General features: G+C 38.7%; 1 protein-coding gene across 4 annotated transcripts; it reads left to right on the top strand.

Annotated features, from left to right (window-relative positions):
- Positions 1-529: 529 nt before the first annotated feature.
- Positions 530-20,813, top strand: phrf1 (PHD and ring finger domains 1). Of its 4 annotated transcripts, none has more exons than XM_025909485.1 (19): positions 530-670; positions 1,397-1,519; positions 1,621-1,752; positions 3,282-3,478; positions 7,956-8,039; positions 8,137-8,270; positions 9,190-9,281; positions 9,591-9,754; positions 10,265-10,397; positions 10,531-10,646; positions 10,775-10,968; positions 12,617-12,739; positions 13,248-13,408; positions 13,853-15,758; positions 15,864-17,047; positions 17,481-17,557; positions 18,046-18,195; positions 18,815-18,943; positions 19,084-20,813. In XM_025909485.1, the coding sequence occupies exons 2-19, from the start codon at positions 1,432-1,434 to the stop codon at positions 19,249-19,251; spliced, it is 5,232 nt and encodes a 1,743-aa protein (XP_025765270.1). In that variant the 5' UTR covers positions 530-670; positions 1,397-1,431; the 3' UTR covers positions 19,252-20,813. The 4 variants fall into 4 exon arrangements, with proteins under 4 accessions (XP_025765270.1, XP_005471055.1, XP_025765268.1 ...); XM_005470998.4 differs by having other exon boundaries at positions 9,591-9,769; positions 13,248-13,402; XM_025909483.1 differs by having other exon boundaries at positions 9,591-9,769.

Here is a 20,813-nt window from a genome sequence, read left to right as displayed (position 1 = left end):
CTTTGTCGCACCCATGGTGTTGGCACATGACTGGATCATGCCAATTCCTCTTTGTCGTGCCACTCAATGTTGTGGGTCAAAACTTACAGTGTTCTTTAAAACAACAACAATATTAAAAAAAGAAAAAGTGCATTAAAAATCACGTGTGGAACAGAAAATGTTGAGCAGTTGTAGAATGGCCCTTGAATTATCGCACTGTCAATAGATTACCAAAATAACTTTCTATGGCACATCTTTGGGAATGCATCGTTACGTCAGTTTCCCCCAATTTAGTTTTCAGTCACAAAACTGACACTGCGCCTCTTTGGTAAACCCCGATAACAGCTTTATCGATTGCCAGTAGGGTTTTGTGCTTTCGCAGACATGACTAAATCTGGCCCTGGATATCATGTTGACAGCTTTGACTACTCGTTTTGTCTTAATTAATCTTGCGTGAAATAGCATACTGTTCAAAAGTTTCTTTAAGAAAAACAAAAAATAAACCTAATGATCACTAAATATTTTCGTGTATCGTGCGTAGCTGATCTCAAATAAGAGGACACTATCTCTTTAAGAGCCACTTCTTTTGACTGTACTCGGCCATTTCCGTCTCCAACCAGCCGGTGGTGTCAGTCAACAACCGTGGAGACTTCAAATCACTCTGAACATATACCCTACACCTCTGAATAGGGTAGGTCTTATATTACTGTTAATTGCTTTAATAGGACGCCGCAGTTGCGTGGGTTTAAGAGAGAGTTTGAATAAATTACGGACACACTGAGTGCTCTCAGTAAAGAGTTCAAGCCAGCTTGTACTTTACGTTTTCTAATTTTAGCGTCCCAGTGCTAGCTAACATGCTACAGTGGTGCTAACGTTACTAGCTAGCGGCATTTGTTAAGTAAGTACAGATATACAGAAAGTGATATGTTCTTGTCGCAGCGGATAGCTTCAAAGTGGATGTTTATATACGTGCTGAATACTTATTTTATCTGAGAGAAAAGGAAAAACGCAATGTTTGGTGCCTAGTTTCTTCTTTGTTTACAAATGTAGCTCCTGCAGGGTCCATAGATTGTCCTTTAGCTACCGGGCGTTAGGAAAGCCCTTCTATTTGTGTGCAAGCAATTAAAAACCATCAAAAGAGTGAAAATATTGTCTCAGAAATGACTGCATATACAGTCATATGACACTTGTGTCGCTTAACAAAAGTGAACTGTCACTTCACTCTGGTAATACATCACTGAGTCCATATTTTCGATTCCTGATTTTGGGGGGGGAGTGGGTAGATTCCCATACATGTTATCAGCAATACATGCTTATCATGATCTATTTCATTAGGGGAAAACGGTTGTTACCTTTTTATATTTGTAAAGCACCATCTACATTTGTGTTAAATCTTTGAATTATTATATTGGTTTAGAAAGGCTGCTACTGCTGCTGTTCTGATGGTCAGCCATGGATGAAGACGACAGCCAAGATGAGCTGATCAATTGCAGCACATCTCACAGTAGAGGAAAAAGAGCTGCACTGTGGGCCATATCAGGTAGTAGTTTCCCATTATCGGGAGCCCCACATAAAGTTTAACTGCATTTTCTGTGTTTTTTTTATTTTATTTTTTATTTAAACTTTAACCTTTCCCTTTAGATGACTCTGATGACTCAGACGTGGAGTCTGAGGAGGGAGAATCTGAAAGTGGGGATGAAGAAAAGGATGGGCAAGTAAATGGAGATGAGGAGGAAGGAGAAGAAGAAGAAGAAGGCAATGAAGAAGAGGATGGTAGGAGTGACTCGATATGTATTTTTTGTTGGCTGAACATCTTTGTGATCTGAATCTTACCTTAAGTATCATAAGCATATATGAGAAGCAAGTTTGCATACTTAGGACATCTTTTTCTTACCTGTATTTGCTTACCTTAAAATCAGCAGTCAGGCTAGTTGATTCATGAAGGTGGTTTTCAATTTGCTAAGTTAACTCAGGGTTTCCTACTCTATCACTGTGTTTACATGGTAAATGGTAAATGAACTCGAGCACTGAAAGCACTTTACACAACTTGTACATTCACCCATTCACATGAGCACTTTTTTCTACTGTTTCTAAGTGCTTCCTAACTAACATCCACACACATTCATACTCCGATGGATGCACGGGAGGGCAACATGGGGTTAGTATCCTGCCAAGGTTACTTGGCATGTAGAGTGGGATCAAACCATCAACCTTCACATGAAAGAAGTGGTTTAGTATCATATGATCAGTTACAAAAATGGACAGCATAATGGCATATTTTACAAAGAGAGACTGTAAAATATGGAAGTATGAGTTTAAATGTGTAGTATCACTGCAGTGTGTATATGATAGGAGAAATGCCATATCTTACGTTAAAGAAAAGAGGTATGAATGAGTATGTGCTTTAAGTGCTTTTACTGTATAATTGCTTTATTGAAAAAGTCTGGTTAGAGCCAGGAAGGAAAGCTGGCCAAAATGCTGACTGTATAATTTAATAGACCTAATGCTATTATTAAGGCAAGAGAAAATTCCAAATTAAAGCCTATTGTTCTGTACTTGAAAATGGTTGACAGATCCGTCCAGGTTTGGGGGAGAGTTGTTGCCTGGAGCATAAAGGTTTAAATATCTTGGGCTCTTGTTTGTAAGTGATGGAAAGTTGGAGAGTGTGGTTGATGGGAAGCAGTAATATGAGCACTGTACTGGACCACTGAGGTGAAGAGAGAGCTGAACCAGAAAGTAAAGCTTTTGGTATACTAATTGATCTATGTCCCAACGCTAACCTATGTTTATGAGCTTGGGGAAGTGACTGAAAGAACAAGATCCTGGTTACAAGCAGCTGAGATGAGTTTCCTGTGTATGTTGGTTTGGCTAAGCCACCATGACCCAGCTTTGCATAAGTGAAAAGCGTAAAATTTGCTGAGAATCAGTAGGAAAAAAGTAAAGAGTCATTTTTTTCCTAAGGATCTGTATTTCTCATCAATGCTTCAGTCTTTTAAAACTATCGTACAGGAAGAGCGATTGAATTATTAGCGAATGTTTCCACAGTATTGATTAATGAGTCGTTGATGGTTTTTGTATGTGTTAAATTTTTACCTTGAATACAACCTGCTTGGGAGCAGATTAGGTTTACAGGAGTCTAAATGTTTAATATTCCCCAGTAAGGCATGAGCTGTCTTTGGTAGACACCTGAAGTTGCCTCACTAAGCTCTAAAATCTTACTTTAAAGTGCAAAGCATGCTACTCTGTGCACCACTTTTGTTTTGTTTATGCCTGTTTATGTAGAATATATTTCTGGTCATTAGATCTAGAAGAAGAGGAAGATGCTCAGCCAGAAGATGGAGCTTTTGGAGGAATGTCTGCGGACCTTGCAGTGATGAGCTCTGATGAGGACGCAGAAAAGTGCCCCATCTGCCTTAACTCTCTCAACAGCCAGCCTGTTGCAACACCAGAGAACTGTGAGCACTACTTCTGTTTCGACTGCATCCTGGAATGGGCCAAGGTGGGTCTGAATTTATGATGTATGAACAAAGAAAAAGTTTACTTATGAAGTGTCTTACATTTTTTTTTTTTCTTTAAATATTAACTTAATCGCTTTACACAAATCATGGTCACAATACAAAATGAAAACGTTGCGATTATACATAAAAAAACAAAAAACAAAAAGAAAAACAAAACAAAAAGACCCCCCCCCCCTCCCTTCCCACCCGAGGCTCATGTAAAGAGAAACAGAACAAAACAAACAAAAAATGTATGTTACACATCTGGAAAATACGTTTTTATATAGTCAATAAATGGGTTCCAAGTCGCAGAGAATTTTTGTTGTGATGAGAGAACTCTATATCTAAGTTTTTCCAGTGGTTAAAAAAAAAAGCACCTCCTTTAACCATTGTATGTATGAAGGAGCCTTATCAGACTTCCAGTGGAATAGAATAAGTCTACGGGCAAGCAATGTAGCAAATGCTATGGCATTTTCCTGAGATTTACTAATTTCGTATTGAGGTGGCATAACTCCAAAAATGCCAATGCGGAAATCAAGCACTAAATTTTGCGCACTGATATGAGATAATACTTTAAATATATTTCCTCAGTAATTATCCAGGTTCGGACAAGACCACATCATGTGACCCTCATTTGCTGGATTATGTCCACACCTGGGACAGGCAGGATTGGCTTCTGGGAAAAATTTTGAAAGCCTCTCTCTTGTATAATGAAGTTTTAAAAATTAAAAATTTTAAACTGAATTAAACCATAGCGAATGCAAAGGGAGGAAGTATGTATACGATTCAAACAAGATCTCCACTCATCATCAGATAAATCCACTCCAATGCCTTTTTCCCAATTATTTTTAGTTTTTTCCCAAGTAATAGGCCTTAAGCTCTGTATCAGTTTGTATATGACGGAGATTCGCCTTTTGCCAAAAGGATCCATTTCCAAAATAGTATCCACTTGATTTTTGGGAGGTAGGTAAGGAAAAGAAGGAAACGATGTTTTTGCAAAACTTCGTATTTGCATATATCTAAATATATGTGAGGTTGGTATATTGTAATCTCTCATCAAAGCGTCAAAGGTGTTAAAAGTTTCTCCTGAAAATAAATTGTAAAAAAAACTTCAAACCATTATTATGCCAAATTTGGAATGCTTTATCTGAAATGGATGGCAAAAAAAAGGTTAAAAGCAACAGGGAAAAAATTACTAACCTGTTGCAAACAGAAATGCCTTCTGAATTGAAGCCATATTTTAATAGATGTTCTTACAACTGGATTTGTTATTTTCTGTTTTTGATTTAGAGCTAGGGATGAGGTTAAAAGGGGAAATGGATTAGACATCAGTTCCATTTTTACCCAAGCCTCACCCTCGCTATTTTCATAAACCTATTTCCAATGCAATAATTTGGTGATATTAGCCGCCCAGTAGTAAACGATAAAATTTGGCAATCCTAGCCCACCAGCCTCTTTTGGTACTTCCAAATATGTTTTTTCCATTCTGGGATTTGAATTTTTCCAAATAAATGTTGCTATTAATCTATCTAAATCTTTGAAACTTGATTTGGTTATGAAAACAGGAACCATTTGGAAAACATAGAGAAATTTTGGTAAGACCGCCATTTTGACTATATTTATTCTGCCTGCTAATGAGATTGGAAGTGTTGCCCATTTTTTAAAATCTTGTGATGTTTGTTCTAACAAAGTGTCAAAATTATGAATCCGCAACTCGTTCATTGTGCGGGTTATATTTATTCCCCAATATTTAAACGTTTCTTTTTCTAATTTAAAGGGGAAGGCAGAGAAATCTTGCTCTATGTTATTAATAGGAAACAGTAGGCTTTTCGAATAGTTCAATTTGTATCCAGATATGCGTCCAAAGTGGTCTAATACCTTGAGCAGTTTAGGGATTGATGCCGTTGGATTAGATATATACAGCAATAAGTCATCTGCATTAGAGATGGACCGATCCGATATTACGTATCGGTATCGGTCCGATACTGACGTAAATTACTGGATTGGATATCGGGGGGAAATAAAAAATGTAATCCGATCCATTAAATATCAAAAAACCACCTCAAAAATATTGCGACATGGTGTAACTCTGCTCATAACCGTAGCACGTCGGAGCAGTATGCGTCACATGATAGAGCGGCTGTGTGTATTTGTAGCCTCACTAGCAATCCGGCATTTCATCTCCGAGGAAGTTATCCCAGAAAGAAGTAAAGCAAATGTGTAAGTTCATCTCTGAATGTTTATAAAGCATTCCTGCGTTAAGCTTAACAACCGATATATGGAGCAACTGCCTCTCTCTCCCTCCCTCTGCTGTTGCTACTTCAATCATGAAACTGATCAATGATCAGCTGATCGGCTTTTCTGTCGCGAGTCCGTCTCTCTTGTTTGTTTATTGCCACTTCGCGCCAGAAAGAGGAAACCAGCGGCTGAACAACAGCAGCACGTTTAAGCTTGATAAGCTGTTGTTAGAATGTATTTAATATTACTTTCTACACCAGGATCCTTTTCTACGTAGCTGACGGCTGGTAACTGTGCAGGGGCGGATCTAGCAAAGTTTAGCCAGGGGGGCCGATAGGGCATGAACAGGGAAAAGGGGGCACAAAGACATACTTTTCTTTCTTATTCTCATTTAAAATGTCTAGCTTTTAATAAATAATTATCCGAATCTTACACCCAAAGTTTTAATCTGATGTAAAATGTATAGAAGTCCATTACTGTATATAGTAACTATTAAGTCTAATATACCCTAGTAAGCTATAGTACTTTTTCCTTTGGGAAGGTACCATCTGTGCAGTCTGCAATTCTGTTGAAGAAAGATGTTGAATCTATTTTATTATTCTTGAAAAATAATTGATTTCTGTGCTTTTTTTTTTTTCCACACTGCATCAAATTAAAGTTGATTACGTCGATTAAGCATCACGAGGTGGAGGGTGGGGGGTGGTTCCCTTTTTTTTTTTTTTTTTTTTTTTTTTTGCTGGGGGTTTTAGAGGATGGAGTAGGTTTAAGTTTATTAGATTGATCAGTATTGCTGAACTATGAAATATTTTGGGTGCAGTGTATTTTTTGCATACAGGTATAACAGAATAGCTTTAGTGTTTTTTTTTTGTTTTTTTTAACTTGAGTATGAACTTATACAAAAAGCAGCAAGATATTAACAAAACAGTTTTATTGATTAAAAAACACACTATATCGGATTCATATCGGTATCGGCAGATATCCAAATTTATGATATCCGTATTTTTGAAACTAATTAAAACGTACAGCTCTGCTAACACTTACAACATAAATGAAGACAGAAAACTAAACAGCAGTGGCGTTTGCAGGGTTACTGAAGTTGGACTACCTGGTATATAATGTTGTGCTACGTGATTGCTAGCGACACAGCTATGTTAGCATAACATTAGCACAGTGAAGCTGGAGGATGAACGCCAACTTTTTTTCCACTCAATAAACGTTCTGGTGGTTAGGGACAAATGCAATCGCATGGCAGGATGCTATACACGGGCCAAACTTCAGTCAGGAGAACAACTGAGATTATTCATCCACAATACAAGGTTAGACATTAATATACTGCAACAACATGGGAATAGAGCAGCTGCGAGAGAATTCAACATTAATGAATCAATGTTACGGAAGTGGAGGAAGCGCAGTTTTTGGCTTTCCCCATATTTCAAAAGTGCTTCGCCTCTTTGCTATTACTGTCGCCCGGCATAATTTGCAGATGATAATGGTTTTAGCCGCTGCGATGCTTTCGACCAAAATAGGCGCAGCTTGATGACATCATCAACATGCGCTATCGCGATAGAGCGATATAGTCAAAATCTCTATTGTTGGCCAAATTTATATCATTTCTATCGTATATCGTTTATATCGCCCACCCCTAGTATCGGACATAAAAAAGTGGTATCGTGCCATCTCTAATCTGCATACAATGATACTTTGTGCACTGTCCTGCCCCTAGAGATTCCGGCAACCTGACTGTCCTCCCTAAGAGTGATAGTAATCGAACCTTTAGCTAAGTTGAAAAGATAGGGAGATAAACTACAGCCTTGCCTGCAGCCTCTACTAAGCTGAAAAAAGTCAGAAGTTGCATTGTTTGTCCTCACTGCTGCAACCGGAGAGGAATACAGTATTTGAATCCATTTTCGAAACAATGGGCCAAATTCAAATCTATTTAGGACCGCATGGAGATATGGCCATTCTATACGGTCGAAGGCCTTTTCTCCGTCAAGAGAAATTATTATTTCTGACTTTTCTTATGGCTCTGATGCATATAGAATGTTAAGTAGGCGGAGAATATTAGAAAATGACTGTCGCCCTGGTATAAAGCCGGTTTGATCAGAATTAATAATTTTTGGCAGTATAAGATTGATCGTGTATTACATTTTTTAATAATCGCCATTTACTCTGCAGTTTTATGCTTTTGTGGTAGAGGAAGGTCAACGGCTCAGTTATAGTGTATTTTTTTTTCTCCTCCAGAATGCAAACTCGTGTCCTGTCGACCGTATGGCCTTTAACAGTATATACCTTAGGAAATGTTATGGAGGCAAAGTGAAAAAAATGGTGAGTTTGAAACAATTATTAACTCATTTTACTCAAAGTACATTGTGTTATGTTTTCTATTTTCCCATGTGTCTTTATGATTATTGCTTCTTTTTAGATAACTGTACAAAAGCCTGTGAAGGAAGGGCAAGAGGAAACAGTTAATTTGGACTTGGAGCAGACCAACTGTGAGGTTTGTGGGGGCAGTGACCGAGAGGACCGCCTGCTGCTATGTGATGGCTGTGATGCAGGGTGAGGTTTACATTATCATTTAGGGTTGGGCGATATGTAAAAATTTTACAACCAGCAATCGTCAGTCCAACAATCACTGATATATTCGTGCATGTGTAGACTTTTTGATGGGCGGGGCTATGTAATCATGCACGGACTGATTTGCGCGTTTACAACACAGAAGAAGTCCAAACATGGACATTTAACTAGTTTAACTAGTTTCCAAAAAAACCCCCCAAAAACAAAACGCTGTCAGCATTAATGCGGTCATCACAATTAAAATTTTTAACACTTTAAACCCATCTGGAGCACAGAATGAACATAATTTGCCGAAATGCGTTGACAGAGACAATTCAGGGATTTTGACTCAGTCTGCGCTCCAGATGGGTTAATTGTTAATCATGTGAGTCGTGATGATGGCGTGTTAACGCTGACAGCACTAAAAAAAATATATTGTCACCAATTTGGGATTTCTTTGGCTTTAAACCAGATGAAAGAGGTAAACCCAAGGATGTAACCAAAGCGGTGTGCCACTTGTGCAGACGTATAGTGCGAGCAAAGTACTCAAACATGGGTAACTTGCATGAGCATGTACATGTCCACCATCCGGTTGAGTATGATAGGCCATCATCAGCTTCTGCAGCTCCATCAACAAGCATTTGGGCGCACTCTGAGGAGGGTGTATTTCGCTTGCAGATGAAAGAGGGTGCTGTTAAAACAGCGCTATTATTTTTTTCTGTTGACTGCTTCTGTTAGCTCCATCATTATTAACAAACTTACTCACGGTCCAATAAATAAATAAATCGCCTTTGTAAAAACTATCGTCGGTAGTCGATGTATTCGTCCAATCGCCCAACCCAGTTATCATTGCTAAATAGCCTTCATATTGTGACTCATGCATTAGCGTGCATATTTATCAGTAAAGTGTTTTATTCTATAGATATCACATGGAGTGCCTCACGCCGCCTCTTGACTCTGTTCCTGTAGAGGAATGGTTTTGTCCTGAGTGTGAAGCCAACAACCGTAACTCAAGTAAGCCTTTAAGTTAATGAAGTTCTTTGTGCAACAAGTGATCATTCACTGATAGTAATTAAAAACAAAACCTAAATGTTAATTAAATAAATATACAGTTTTGTATATATACTGTATAGTATCCCTGTTGGCTTAAAATTTGTTTTATCTTGCTTTTAAAAATCTATTCTTTGTGTAATTGATGTTTATACCTTTAATTTTCTTTAAAAAAAAAAAAAAAGATTTCGGGAAAAAATGTGTTTTGTTAATTCTTCAGCACCCTAATATACATCCTTTCACAAATCAAACTTTAAAATCTCCTTTCATCAGGAGGTTCAGCTGAGGAACTCAGTGATGCCGACAGCCTACCTTCTACTGCACGCCCTGCCACCAGTCGATCACGAGCCCGTGCTTCAGGCCCCACCAGAGCCATTGCCCGTACCCAGCAGAGTGAGAGGGTCCGAGCCAATGTCAACCGACATCGCATCACACAGGCACGCACGTCGCAGGTTTGGCATGAAGCGTGATGCTTCTGTCTTGGCTTATTTTCTAACTCATTACTGTTGCATTCATGTGTTGTTGGATTTTGCAGCTTATTGTGTCAAAGCTTAACAAAGTTATTTGTTGTGCGGAATACATTTATTAATACCATTAAACACCTATTACCTCCACCAAGGGGATTATGTGATTGGAGCAGCTTGATTGTTTTTTAGCTGTTAGAAGGATTTATCAAAAAGTCATGGACAGATTTGCTTGCAAACTTTCTGCAAATTTTCAGCCCTGGTGGAGGTATGCAGTGTGGGACTGCTGTTGGTATTGTCATGTATCTGGATAATATACTTTAGTCCTATTGACTGCAAAAAAAAGGCATGCATTTTTGACTTTTAAATGTCTTAAATGCCAACTAATAAGTTTTTGCTAAGTAGCATTTAATGTTTGAGAGTCAAGTTTGCAGAATGTTGTGAAAGCAAAGCAATGGAGTAACCCAAACCTTTCCCCATTAGCTGGCCCCGACATATCTGATGCAGTCCACTTGGCTGGATGAAACGATTAATGCTGTGGTTGCTGGGCTCAACACAGCTGTATACATACGGGACTTAACACCTCGTTTGGCATCTAGCCGTAAACGCAAGACTGGTAAGTAAGGACATATATGAAGGAATTATTTTAGATAAAAGTACCTGCATGAACAGATGATGTGTGAAGAAACTGAAGAAGTTGCTTCTGATGATAAAATGCTTTCCCCCCCTCTGTTTCGTCACCTGTCCAGGAAAGCACAAAAAGGTAAAAAGTAGGAAGACATCTGCTAAAAATGGTAAAGTGCCTAGCACAGGAGTCAAGAGGAGGAAACGAAAAGCAAGGAGGAATAAATCTAGGAAAAGGATGGTAAGTCTATTGTCAACATCAAACATTTATATGTGTGATTTTAAACATTCTTCATTTTCATTTCCGCAATGAAAATTTCTTTTGTAGTCCTATGAAAGATTTCAAGAGAAACTCTCTTTTCCTGCTAGATGATGAAGAAGGTTGCCACTCCACGAAGCCGTATCGCTAATAGTCTTGGAATTGTAAAGGACAAGAAGAGCTCGTCGCTTCCAACAGTTTATAGGCCATCAGATCACACACTAAGCAATATGCGTGCTGACATAGGAGCTGCATCCCTCTCTATCTATGGAGACCCATTTGATTTGGATCCATTTGTGGATCGGTAAGAGACTCTCTGAATATGATCTATTTAGTTTAGATACTGTTTACATACAGCTCTATATACAAAGATTAGAATATCATTAAGTTTATATTTATGTAGTTTCATTTAAAAATGGTCAGCCTTCATATAATTCTATATTTGTTACGTGCAAAGTGAAATATTTCAAGCCTTTCTTTTTATTTCTTTTTCTCGAAGTCGATTCTGTCGAATCGAAGACAGATTTCTAAGAAAATTATTGTGTCAGTGCAGTGTAGCATGAAAGCGATCAGCTTTTTGCACTGCTGTGGTGTTATTGGTTGCTTTAGTAGCAGCCTTTAGCTCATCTGTATTTTTAAAATTGGGTGTTTCTCATTTTCATCTTGGCAGCAAACCATAGATTGTCTCTGGGTTTCAGGAAAGACTGGGTGACTGGCCCATGACAGCAATGACACAGTCAGCAAACCATTTGCTATTTTACCTGTTTGAACAGCAGTTTATTCAGGCTTGAAATGAAATCTTCTAATATTTATCAAACTGCCAATTATAAAAATGAAAAATAAAGTGTTTTTGTTTTTTACATATCACAAGTGCAGAATATGTTGAATGTTTAATTTCTTAAATAATTAATGGAAAATATTGACGTTTTTCAGGATTTTCAAAATTTGAGTTGCACCTGTATGTCTCACTGTGTCATTAAGCTTATGCGGTTAGAAGTATTGATAGCAGTGTTGAATATTCTTACACGGTTAAAAAAAACAACTGTACGTAAAATAATTACACCATAAAGTAGGGCTGTTCGATATAACGATATATATCGGATGACAATATAAAAACGTCTATCGTTTCATTTTATGCTATCGTTTGTTTCGTGGTGTCGCAAAATAAACTGTTTACGGCAATATTTTTTCATCGTTTTGATGGTCACTGTAGTGGCTATATTAATTTCCGAAAGTTCTCTCTTTCTCTTATATTTTATATAACCACACTACAGACGGACAAGTGCTTGTTTTTATGCGTTGTCGTTAGCAACAACAACCACCTCGTGTCCGCTTGTTTATTTTCCACATAAACCTTTCACAATAAAGCTCAAGATCCTGTTGAGACTTTTCAAAATAAACTGAATCACGTGAAAGATGCAGAGTATTTACGGATGAGAAGCAAAAAAGAGCCGTCAGGTGCTAAAAAATGAACCTTAGACTCAAACGTTAGAACAGGCTTTTCCCCGCAGCACGCTGTGTAATAAATACTCACAAAGAAAACGGTGGCCATTACAACCTATGTCTAAAAATGTATCCTTTCATGCATCAGTTAAAACACTCGACTCCAGGTACGCGACGCCCAGCTGGAAACACTTCACGCAAGTCGAGCTGCCCGACATTCACAGAATTTACAGAAAATGTTACATTTTTGTGATTTATATCGTTATCGGACGATAGATGTCTTAATATTGGGATATGAGATTTTGGTCATATCGCACAGCCCTACCATAAAGATGTTTTGTTTTTCTGTCATCTAAAAGAGGTAGTGGTTTATTTTATTGTAACCTGTAATTTATTGCAGGTCTTGTAAAACAAAGGGGAGCCTAGCAAAAAAAAAAAAGTTTGGGAACCACTGTAATAAGCTAACTTTTTTTCTTTTCTTTTTGAATCTATGGTGTCCATTTGACCAGTGAGGAGGATGAACAGCAGGCTCATGTTTCATCGCTACTGGAGGCCAAGAGACGAGGGATCTCCTGCTCAGCGCTTCGCTCTCATCAGCCTGTGGCTCGACCAATCACTGCAAGCCTTTCCAGGTACCATTTCCTGTTTACCCTTGGACCATGGATTAGGTTAAAAACAACTGAAAAGTTGATTAAAGCTTGCGGTATTTGTTTGCTTTGCTCATGCTCAGACATTCATAGTTAATTCATCTGTATAATTATTGTATAAAACAAACTAATCAAATACAGGCAGCGTTAGCTGGATCTGTGCTACTGTGCTATCTGTTGTTTATCAAAATGAATGGCCACACCGACAGCTACTTTTATGTTGATTGTGGTTTTTGAACATAACATGCAAATGTCTGGAAAGATTCCCCTCTCTGTGCCATCTGTTGTGACCATCTTTCACCCTTGGTTATAGGTGTAGAATATTAAATCTGCTACAGATAGGAGATGAAAACTTGCCAATTTTTAGAGCTTGAGATTTCTGGTGACTGTTAAAACATATCTGTAATGCACATATGAATCTACAAACATTATGTTTGATTTATATCCGTAAATACTTCACAAATCTTATTGAAGGTTTGCTATGCTATACCAGGAGGGGTATGGATGCCCACCCATCAGGAGGTGTTGTGGAGGCAGCTCCTGTGCCTGATCTGCTGGGCAGCATCCTATCAGGACAGAGCATGCTCTTGATGGACAGCTCTGATGTCGTCATTAATCGAGATGGTTCGCTTAAAGCTACCAAGCCAAGTAAGTGTATGTCATACATTTTTGTGTCACATATCCAGACTATGAAATGGATTTATATTGTGTGTATTTGTATTTTCTAGCTGTGTGCAGTATTTCCCACACATTTACATTCGGGGTGCACACATTTGGTCTTAAATACTACTGTTTATATTTTACTGCAACATTAAATTATTATTATTTTTTGCCGAGTGAACAGGCAGTTTAGTATCTGCTTCTGCTGTGAGATAGTATACTTTGTTGGTCTTTGCAGCCATGCTGAGCTAGCGGCAAATGAACTAGATCTGCTTTAGTTTAACTGCGGTTCTAGTTAGAATAGCCTGATACCTCATGGCAGAGGTCCATATTTTTTTAAAAAGTACCATGATAATTATATAATAAACCTTAAAATGCTTTAATTTAATTTTAGCAAGAAAACTAAAGTTGTTTCATTTTTCTTTTCTTCTGTTACAGTGATGCCATCTTCATTAATACCAGGCAGTAGAAAAAGCAGTAGCTCTGGAGATGCAAACAGCCCAGGGATGTCAGGAGGTCTAGGAGACACTTCTCTGTCTGTGCACTACGACAGAGATCAACCAGGGCCCTCCTGTGCCTCTGTGAGCACACCATTGTCCCAGAGCTCAACTCGGTTACCTCCTTTAGCAGCTTCTTCAACTAGCCACATACAAACACCTCTCCATTCTGATCTCAGAGGGCATCCAGGTTTGCATCCACCTCGTCCAAACAGACCCACACCCTCTAATCACCGGGTAAGCAATGGATTTGGAGTCCATAGGAAAGGCTTGTCATCTGTCTGTCCCACTGCAGAGTCCAGCTCCAAAAGCAAGGGAATGATCCCATCACAAAGCCAACCTAAAAAGGCACCTACAAAACCCATGTGGGTAGATGTGTCAGAACTTCCTAGAATACCAAAAATAAAAAGGGAAAGTAGTGGCATGACAAATGATGGCACTAGTCAAGATGGCAGTCATAAAGTTAGTGGCAGCAGGGGTCGGGGTAGTAGCTCTACCCCTAATGGTAATGGTTATGGCATGCCTGAAACAGGCATGAATAATCTTTCTGGGGACAAAGGAAGGCAGCAAAGTGTAGACCGGCAAAGGGGCCAGGCTGACGGTCAGGCCCCGAGGCACAGGCCTGATGGAGGTAGCTCATCTTCAGCTTTCTCTAATTCATTCTCGTCATCCTCGTCCACTGGGTGTCCCGCTGGCCAGCCACGATATGCCTCGTCATCGTCATCGTCATCATCATCATCATCAGTGAGCTTCCGCATCAACTCTAGTGGGAACCCATGGCAATCAAGGCGGCTAGGCATTGCATCATCCTCTTCTAGTGTAGGTGCCTTCCAGGAACACTGGAGGAAAAAGGATGATGAAGCTAGAAAGAGACAATTGGACAGGGATAAACAAATGCTTTTGGCATCACGTAGTCTGGGTAGTAAGGAGCAAGATAATATATATGATCCCTTTAATCCTACTCTGTCAGAATCAAGCAGCTCAGGTGACGAAACAGAGGGGACAAGCCCAGATGGCACTTCTCAGTATGTCACACTTGACAGGAAGCCTCCTAGTCTAAGTAACAAAGAGACTATAATGCAAAACGAGCAGGACCTGGTACAGGTGAAGACTGAAACATCAGAGATTGAGGTCACACAGGAAGGACCAGGGATAGCTCAGGAATCCACATCTGGGGCCAGACTCTTGGAGGACAATGTAAAGGTTGAAAATGAATCAAGACTATCAGGCATAAAGACTGAAGAACAAACTGTATCACTTGACAAAGTTAAGAAAGAACCTTGTGAAAATGCAGGTGAATCTGAAATCCATGGTGACAGATTTTTTAATTCAGAGACGACAGACACTACACCACCTGCTGATCAAACTCTGGATCTTGTAAAGACTGGGAGAGAGACTCGAGAGGCAAAGAGTGGACAGCGTGCTGGAACTCCCAGCAGATCTCTCTCAAAGGATAAGGAAGATTCATCAGTGGATAACTCTACAACTGTCAAGAGGAAACAAAAGGAAGAAACTAAATCACATGTTATGTCATGCTCAAAGTCCCCATCAAGAGATTTGGACTATAAGAAGAAAAGCTCCAAAGCTTTGAAGGAGCAGCCCTCCAGTGGATCTGAGACAGACAGAGGCAGGAGAGGAGATCAGCTTGGTTCCGGACATGTCACAAAGCAGAAAGAAATAGACCGTGAGGAGAAAGAAAGGATTTCCAGGCGATCACGGTCTAGAGAGAGGAATAGGGCACACTCAAGCTCAGACAGTTCTCAACCCAATTCCCTTGATAGGACTCACAGAAAGAGACGGCGGTCCAGGTCACGATCAAAAGATGAAAGGAGAAGAAGGCGATCCAGGTAAATGTATAACAGTTTTTCAAATATACTTTATACTAATAAGGCAGTGATACTGTGTTTTATTTTGACCTTCACTGGAATGATTAATAATTGTGGACATTTTAGGTCTGCTTCCAGCTCCAGCAGTAGAGACCGTTTAATGAGGAAGAAGCATAAACGAAGGAGCAAGGAGAGAAGTGATGACAAAGAGAGAGACCACGAAAGACGACGAGTTTCAAAAGACAAAAGACGTGGTCGGTCTCGCTCAAAATCCCAGTCCAATTCACGTTCCAGGTCCAGAACCCGATCTAGATCAAGGGACCGTAAGCATGGTCGGTCAGAATCCCGGTCCAGATCCAGGGAGAGGAGGAGAGAACACAGCAAACATTCGTCTCTCTCTTCAAGAGACAAGGTGGAGTCACGATCTAAAGAGAAGAGGAGAAACAGGTCTAGATCCAGTTCAAGAGAGAAAAGGAAAGAAGAAAGATCATCCAAAAGCTCACACCAAACTTCTCTTTCATCCTCCAAAGACGCAAAGAGGTTGCAAGACAAGAAAAAAGAGAAAGATGTTTCTCAAAGCTACAGTAAAGATGAAAAAGTTGAAGCCAAAGTGAATAAAAAGGAGGGTCCATCCTGTTCTTTCACCTCTAAAGTAAAAAAGCCGGACAAAGTCCTTAGTGCAGAGAGCCAGTCCACAACTACAGAAATTACAAAAGAAGCAAAGGGTAAAAAAGACATTAAGAAAGAAAAACAGGCATCGGTTGACATGTTTGAAGATGATCCTATTAGTATATTGATTAAGAAAGAGGAAACAGACACTTGTTCTTTGGCAGTAAGCAAAGAGGATATCGAAGTCCCCGTTAAGACTGAGACTTGCGAAATTCCCATTGTTAAATCAGAGCCAGTCTCTGTATCCAGCTTAGCCCCTGATACTTCCTTTTCTATGCTGACCCCGCCTGTTGCAGACGAAAGCCACCAGGACACAGTCTCTGAGACTCAGCCGTTGGCCGTGGCCAAACATCAAAACACTGAATTGACTGTCCCTGTAAAACTGGAAGTTCAGCAGCCTTCAGACTCTGATGATGACTTTAATATTGATGTGATGCTAGACAGCTTGGATTACGTGAAATCTGAGCACACAGAGAGTAGTGGTGCAGCTGTCATACAAGAGAAAGAAGTGGTGGAAGGGAAGAATGAGGTACAGCAGATATCAACAATAGCAGGAGCAAAAACATCCAAAACACAAGTGAAGCGTGTTACCTGGAATATACAGGAGCCCGAGGGTCCTCAACCAGAGAAGTCTGCGAGCAGTAAGTGGTATATTGTTACTTTACTATATCATGCTAACTAATGTGTTTTCATTTAAGTGACTCTATTATTTTTAAATGGCTTTAGAAATGGTTGTTTGAGTTATTTAAGTGATTTGAGTGATTTAATTAAAGTGCTTTTTCTTATTTGCTGTCAAATGTAGCCTGGATACTACTGTTCCCTATAAGCTGAAAGCTCAAGCTTCAGACTGCTCTGAACACTGTTTCTAGCAGCTTTTTCTAGTCTTTCAGCAAAGACTTTTAATATGTAAATAAATAATTTTTTTTTTTTTTTTTTTTACCATAAGTCATGCAGAACTAATGTTTTACAGTACAAGAATAAAGATGAGCAGAGATCAGAGGTGTGTTGTGTATCTTATGCAGCTAATTGTGTGTTTGTGTGTTTTTGTGCTTTCCTTTTCACCCCCTTACACAGAGCTTGCTCTATATAAACTGAAGCTAAAGCAGGAAGGGGCTCGCAGACCTTCTTTGACAGTCCAGGCATCCAGTCAGGTAGGTCTGAGCTACTTGCCACTGCAGTATTTACCAGATATGTTTTGCATGTGCTATTTCTTATGTAATGGCAATATTCGTAGGAAGGTGGCAGTGTTTATCCAGAAGAAGCAAGTTTGGTGTTTTTTATAGTCATGTGATAGAAAGTGAAACTGATACCAAAGCAGTTTCAGAGTAACTGAAAGTAGAACTGTCTGCATGTAAGCAGTAATTATAAACTGTGTCCCCATACAAGTCTCTGTAAGATACACAACAGTATTGTTTTAGACCCATCAGTATTAGTAATTATTTGTATAGACACACAATAAAACACAAGTTGTTAAGTATAGGACAAATATGTATAAATTGAATTGGAATTTTAAATAGTTGTGCATTTGGAGTGTGACTATTTTAAATTCATGACCACAATTTTCTGTGTGTTTATATGATGGAATATTTTGAATTTTTGTAGGTGGTGGTCACTGTATAATCTCCCTTGACTTTTACAGGATATCACTGCAGCTGTTAGTGACCCCTCCAAGAAATGTGCTGATGGTCTTCTCAGTACTTCCTCTAAATCTGATGGTCTTCATTCTGGGGAGTTATCAGCCACTGCACAAGGAGAGTCAGAAGAAGGAGATATATCAAGGAAAGACAAGGTGAATAGAAATGCATTTTTCAGCTTTATTACAGATTATTTATTTAATTTTAATCTGCAGACTGATATTTTCTTTTTGGGGGGGGGTGCTGCTGGTGTGGGCCATTCCCACTAACTTTATCCCTTGAAGGCTGTATAGGAATCTTTTCAGATAACTCAGATACATGGATGAACTGATTAGATGTTAACTGTAAAAGGTGACACTTCCTGTAACTTAATAAAGCTGTTTCTTTCTCTTTTTTTCATCATTATTTTACAACTGTAATTATTTAAAAAGTGCCCAACAAAATGAAAGGAAGACATGGTAGCCTTTTATTTGCAGGAAATGTCAACATTCAGCTTCACCTTATGTTGTGCAAAATCACTTCTCTGGCCAGTCACCCTGATTCGAAAGAAAGAGAAAGATTGTGACACCATGCTTCATGTTTGGGCTTGCTTGGATGACACTTTGGAAAATGTGTGAAAATTAATTGCACAAATGTTCCATGCTGCTAGCCTGAAGAATGAATTTGTTTCAATGAAAAGAATGAAAGAAAAAGCATGCAGAAATGTTAGTTTCAAAATGAACGTGTGGAAAAATTATGTCATTGCATAAATTATGATTCTACTTCTCCTAACAGTATTTGAAAAAGCTGCACATGCAGGAGAGAGCGATAGAAGAAGTTAAGCTAGCTATCAAACCTTTCTACCAAAGGAGAGATATCAATAAGGATGAATACAAGGAGATTCTTCGCAAAGCCGTCCAGAAGGTGGGTTAGAAAAATATGATGATGATGATGATGATAAAATTCTTTTTAATTCTTTATTTGCTTAAACATGTTTTTTTTTAGGTGTGACCCAGGAGTTTCTCGGTGTCTCTGGTAACATTTTTAAAATATCTTTTTCTCAGGTGTGCCACAGCAAGAGTGGAGAAATCAACCCAGTGAAAGTTGGAAATCTGGTTAAGGCATATGTGGACAAATATAAACATGCTAGGAAACATAAAAAGGGAGACGATTTAGGAAAAGCCCCAGACTCCCAGACTGAAGCCACGAAAACCTCTGACAGTCCACGCTGAGGCAGGAACTAGAGGCAGGGACAACTACACCCGCACCCACAATAAACACTGATTGATATATTATGCTATGTTATTCTTTGTGTCCTAGAATTGGGCATGATCACACTCTAAACATACCAAGTGCAAATGGTCAACCAACCTTTGCTCACAGTTTCAAGATGGAACATTTTCTATAATGTTGAGATTTCTATCTTAATGGTATTTTGAACACAACCTTTATTCATTAATGACTTGAACAGTACCTATTGGTGTCTCTTGCCAAGAACTATTCTCCGTTTGTAACACAGCGCAGAAACTTAATGGGAGACTTTGAGAGTGTGCCTTAAAGAGGCAAAACTCAAAGACCACCCCATAGAGGTAAAAACCGGGTAGCTTTCTCCACCGGCACTGGTAGGATACAATGTAGCGTGGCGTTTGAGTTTTCTATGTATTTCTTTTGTTTGTTTGTTTGATGGGAGGGAAGGGGTATTTATCATAGGCAAAACTCAATTTGTCAGACGAGAAGCGAGAAAATATGCAGAATATGCATATTTCAGAAATTTACATGTTAAGAGAGCACATTGTTATGCAATTTTTGTAGAAAATTTATCAGTAGACTTACGAATAATTTTAGATTTGGTTGTAAATATAATATATAGATTTGATACATCCACCTGTATGTTCCTTTCATCCGTGTTGCCTGTTGCAAATGATTGACATAAATTTGTTCTAGTTCAAGTTGACTGTGTTTAATGTTTTAAATTTAGTGCTTCTTTTCTTTCATATTTCTAATATCCATGTCTAATGAATTCAGTTCAGCATAATGCAGGTGAATCTGGAGTGAATAGTCATATTCTCTGTTCTCCTTTGCTGTAGCTTCAGCTCCTTTTAAACCCATATTTTTTTAAAGAACCAGAGAATATTAAGTTTTTGTGCCAAAGGAGTAAAATGAATACAAAATCCATAGGTGAGATTTCATTTGTTTCAGTATTATGTTTTTAGACAAAGGATACAATTCCATAGTAAATAATATAGCTTTTACTCAGGAGTGAGGGCAACACATTTCTCAGTGGCAAAGGTGGAAAACCCCATTTATTTTTGCAAAAATGTGGTGCAACATGTCCACCTTTTCAATAGGAAAAGGTTTGATTTGATAAATTACTTCTTTGGTCTAATTTTATGTTTCAGGAAGATCAATTCGTATGTCACAAGCGACAGCATTTTCCATTATATTCAGGGTATGTTAATTGCATATCTATAATTGGAGCAGTGGCTGTAGCCTAAAACTTCGTTTTTGATGAAAGCATACAAACTAATTCTTGCCTGTTCACCACTCTGTTATCTATACTAGTTTGTCGACTGTAAACACTGATTAATTAGGTTGCTGGACCTGCCTTGTACTACTTCCTTATCATCATCTTTAATTGTGCTGTATAAAGCCAGGAACTTGGAATGGAAGAATTTAACAAATAGGTGCTCATGTTATCTGAATGTATGTGACTTTTTTTTTCTGTATTTACTTGATCAAACAGTCCAGGTGTTTCTACAAGGAAATCGTCAAATAATAAATCACTGATGACAAA

This window comes from Oreochromis niloticus, linkage group LG7, assembly GCF_001858045.2.
Source record: "Oreochromis niloticus isolate F11D_XX linkage group LG7, O_niloticus_UMD_NMBU, whole genome shotgun sequence".
In the NCBI taxonomy this organism is placed as follows: domain Eukaryota; kingdom Metazoa; phylum Chordata; class Actinopteri; order Cichliformes; family Cichlidae; genus Oreochromis; species Oreochromis niloticus.
The sequence above is the reverse complement of the archived record's forward strand: the minus strand, read 5'-3'. Positions and strand labels throughout refer to the sequence as shown.